This window comes from Myotis brandtii, unplaced genomic scaffold (assembly GCF_000412655.1).
Source record: "Myotis brandtii unplaced genomic scaffold, ASM41265v1 scaffold604, whole genome shotgun sequence".
NCBI lineage: Eukaryota > Metazoa > Chordata > Mammalia > Chiroptera > Vespertilionidae > Myotis > Myotis brandtii.
The window spans coordinates 1,009,273-1,013,665 of record NW_005370286.1 but is presented as its reverse complement, the minus strand read 5'-3'; the positions used below and the strand labels follow the sequence as shown (position 1 = coordinate 1,013,665).

The window sequence follows — 4,393 nt, the reverse complement described above, 5'->3', positions numbered from 1 at the left end:
AGGGTGACCGCGTGTGCGGGTGTGCAGGCCACATGCCTGTGAGTGAGTGTGCCGTGAGTGGTCCACGTTGGCGGCCTGAGCAGGAGGCGTGAGCCAGGTGCCTTTGGTTGGGGATCCTTGCAAATGTCCCGGGAGTATGAGGCAATGTTAGTATAATTAAAGCCTGAATCGCTCAAATTATGTAATTGATTACGTTCAGCTTCAATCACGACTTCTAATTGATGCCAGTCTGCTGCCTCCACACCTGGGCTTGTTGACACCAGGAGCAGGAGCAGGTGGCCCGACCCTGCTGGGGGAGGGGCATTTGGGGTGAGATGCTGGAGGGCCAGAGGAAAGCCCCAGAACCAGGGTCTCTCAGTGCTGACACGGGGGTGGGGGGGTGGTCTCTTTACTAAAAAGGGGTGACAGCAAAGTGGAAGACAGCCCAGGGCTGAGCTGGCTGCCGCTGAGGATGGGGCATCACACCCTCATATTTGTTCTAAGGACACGTGTCAGAAACTCAGAAATGGGAGGCAGGTGGAGGGGTCACTGAGGAAGCCGAGAGAGGTCAGGTGAGCTGCCTCGGGAAGATGCCCAGAGCACGGAGGGCGGGTGTTAGGGTGCGGGGCCGACCTGGCCTGCCTGCAGGGGCGCCTCAGCCACGCCTCTGGCTTGGTGCTCAGCTACTTCCAAAGCGGATTCTGATAAGTTTTTCCAGGTCACAGTTCCGTGCACGGACATGCAGAGCAGAAAGAAAAGGATAATAAAAACCAGCGATGAAGCCAGAGCACCGGGTAGGTTGGAAGGACACGTTCTTAGCTTTATTTACCCCGTAAGAAAGCCGTCTCCTGCCACAAAGAACACACAGCTGATTAATCTTTAAATCTTCTGAGATCCCTCAGCAAGCAATCCTTTAAGATTTCCTTGAGCCTAGTAAAATTTGATCTTTTTTTTTTTAAAAAAAGTTTAATATACTCATAGCAAAGAGAGTCACATGCTTTTTATTATTTGAAAGAAAAAGACAAGAATAAGATGAGGATTTATTTTTATTTATGGGCCAAAAACCATATTTGAAACGGAGTAATCTGTTTTGCTGGGACTCAAATCCTCGAGAACATATTGTGTGTGCACGTGGGTGTCTGTGTTTCCACTGTCTTAATCGTCAGCAGACTGAGAGCAGGGTGCCCACGAGGCTCCTGGGCCGAGGCCGGCTGGTACAGTGGGTGGGCTGCAGCCAGAGCTGGGGCGAGCTGTCTGCCTGCTCTCGGGGACACCCGGCCCCCTCGGGTGAGGTCCCCTCAGAGCACCGGGCTCAGCAATGAGCTGTCGGAGCACCGTCGTTAGGCAGAGCTTCTCGATGACTAACACTTTACATTCAACAGCCAGTCGTGTCATTAGGGCAGATGATGACCTGGGTGGGGCCCCCGGCTGAAGGCGCCGGAATGAGCATCCCTGCTCACCTGCTCCGTGGGGTCTGTGAGGCAGGACCTGCTCCTGCCGCTGCCCAGGTCTGCACAGAAGAACCGAACGGAATAGAAACATGTGCGGCTGGATGGAGGCTGATGCGTTTGCTTATGAATAACATGAGCTGGTGATTCCAGCCGGACGGGGCCCCCCTTCTCCCAGTACGCAGAGATTTTTGAATAGATCAAATGAATTTTTCAGAACCTGCTAATAGTTATACATTATTCTAAGCTTTCCATTTATGTGCCTGTCTTCTCTCTTTGTGCTTATTGCATCTGACCTCTCCCTCAGATCCAATACGCCCTTCACTCAAATTGCTTATTTTCAGCAGGACCCTGCTCCAGCCTTCGCCGACCGTCCCTGTGGCAAAGGCCTTGGCATTCTAGGAGAGCCAGGCGAGGCGCACGCGTGCCAGGTTCCAGGTGGCTCAGCTCCATGTCCGCGGAGCTGCGCATTTGCAGGCTCCCGCTCCGGGGTCTAAAGAGGAAGAGAGGGCTAACTCGGTGTCAGCCGAGGAGGGAAGACAAACCCCCGCTGTCGGTCTTCGGGTTGGACGACACGAAGGCCTGGACAAGGGGAACCCGTTTCGGGATTGGTCCCTTCGATGCTTTGTCCCTGAGGTCAGGCAGTACTGGCACGGGAGGAACTGCCTTTTAAAGTCCTTCTGATATGGGACCACGCCCCCGGCCACCCAGAACCCCATAAATTCACCATCAAAGGTGTCAGAGTGGTCGACTTGCCCCCAGTGTCTCCGATTCAGCCTCTGGATGGGAGGTCGAAAGGACCTTTGAGTCTCATGACACACGGTCTCCCTGGAAGGATGGTCCGGGCTGTGGAGAGAACCTGGCAGAGAGCATCATGAGGTCAGGGAGGGTCACACCCCGGAGATGCATCCTGGCTATAGAAACAGCCATGGAAGCCACCGGGCCCGGAACAACGAGAACCTGTCCAGATGTTGCATGTGACCTCCCTGTCCAAGACTTATGTTACCATCCGAATGCACCCCTTCCTGTAACTGGAGAAACAGTGTATCGAGCTGCCATCACAGGTGAGTCCCTTTTCATAAAAAAGCAATAATCTTTCCGAAGCTGTGCTGTCAACGTGACTGCAACACCGTGTCCCGTGACAATTCTCTAACGCCTCGTTCGCGAGCGCGCAGGCCTGTGGGTCGCACTGGGCTGTGAAGCCGCCCGCAGCTGCTGCTCCGTCATCGATGCCCGAGGCGTTGCAGCTGTAAATAGGTAGGAATTTCCTTCCCACATTTGTTTGTTTTTGATGTCTAGTGTCAGCGGTACATGGAACACTCAGGGTTTTGTATCTGATAAGACGATATTGTAGGTACTGACAATTCATCTTGCAAAGAGACGGCATGCGTTTAGCAGCGTTGATAAATACAGTTTCTACCTCCCTTACAGTTTTCTTAATAACATTTCTTTTCCTCTCCCTCACTTTATTGCAAGAACATAGTGTGTAATACACATAACATACAAAATATGTGTTAATTGACTGTTATTGATAAGGCTTCCAGTCACCAGTTGGTCATTAGCAGCTATGTTCTGGAGGAGGTGAAAGTTGCACATGGGTTTTCGACTGTGATTTGTGTAACAAAACAGTTGACATTTTTACTCGTGTCACCACAGACGCCTCTGTCCGGCTGGCCTAAGTGTGGCCGCTGCACCTGCAACCGGGGCAGCAGGGAGGAAGCGAGCGTCTACCTTCCTGGGTCCGGAGGTCACGGAATTCCCAGGCACAGTCAGGCCCGGCCGAGACCGTGTGCCGACACTCAGGGCCGCTGGTGGGCTCTGCATCACACTGTGCAGGAAGGAGATGAGCTGGGCATCAGGCTGCTGCGGCCCCTCCTTCCCGTGCATCCTGGGCCCAGCCCACGTGGCCGCCTCCTGAGGACAGAGCCCACTGCCGCTCCCGGGTGGTTTGACGGCCGCGGTTCCCTCCAAGAGACAGGTGGAGCCACAAACGGAGAAATCAATGCTTGTCCATCAGACTGTGCGAAAGCTCTGGGTCATTAAGCATCTCTTGCTAATCACCCGTCGAGACCAATCACACAGCCTGGTAACAGCTGGCCCCGCGCTGTTGACCCGGGTCTGGGCTCAGCCCTGGAGCTTCACGTGGGCTCCTGGGGCGGGGCTAGTCTCCTGCTTGTTTACCCCCCGGGGCAGCTGTGGTCTCACTGACCAACTCGGAGGAAGAGGGAGGCAGGAGCTGCGGCTTGAGGCGGCTCAGGAGCCCCTGGGGCCCTGCAGACAGCGGGAAGGGAGCCAGGACAGGCAGGGACGGCTCGCAAGCCCTCAGGTAAGGCCATGAGGAAGGTGCAGAGACTCTTTCCAGTGGCGGGAAAGTCCTGTCACCAGAGAGAAACGTTTGAAATGAAAACGTCACATAACTGCTCCCAGGGCCCGGAGAAACAAGGAAATGCTACGTGGGCGACTGCAGTGGCGGCATCCACACGGCAGTTTAGGTTCCCAAGGTCCAGAGGTGGCTTTCGCTAAAATGACATCATCCCAGAGACTGTTTTCATGAAAATAAGCTGGCGCTCAGCCGTCTGGGTGCAGTGGGTCTGCTCCCGACAGGGGCCAGCAGGGCTCCCGCGATCCTGGCACAACCGAGGCACCAGGCCCTCCAAAGGCACAGCCTGGGGTGGGGCACAGCGTGGGGATACGCCCTCAGTGACGAGACGCAGCCTGGCCCCCGGGTTACAGTCCAGTGGGGGAGGCAGACACAGTTGCAGTCATGCACACGTGACTGAGAGATTTCGGTGTGACAGGTGCCAAGGAGGGGGCCTGGGGCAGGAGGGGCTGGTGTTACCGGGAAACCCCTGGGTGGGCTTGGGTCGTGTTCAATGACAAAGGCAGTGTTGAATCATATCAGGCGTTTATTTTTTTATTGATTAAGGTATTATATATGTGTCCTTATCCCCCCCTTTGCCCCCCCC

At 54.9% G+C, this 4,393-nt stretch overlaps 1 protein-coding gene across 1 annotated transcript in view; it reads left to right on the top strand.

Annotated features, from left to right (window-relative positions):
• The first annotated feature begins 755 nt into the window (after positions 1-755).
• The window catches only part of TCERG1L (transcription elongation regulator 1-like), a 134,144-nt gene continuing 130,506 nt past the window's right edge, over positions 756-4,393 (top strand). The window contains exon 1 of the mRNA XM_014550552.1: positions 756-773. Coding sequence (XP_014406038.1) covers positions 756-773 — 18 coding nt within the window. The remainder of the gene's footprint in view (positions 774-4,393) is intronic.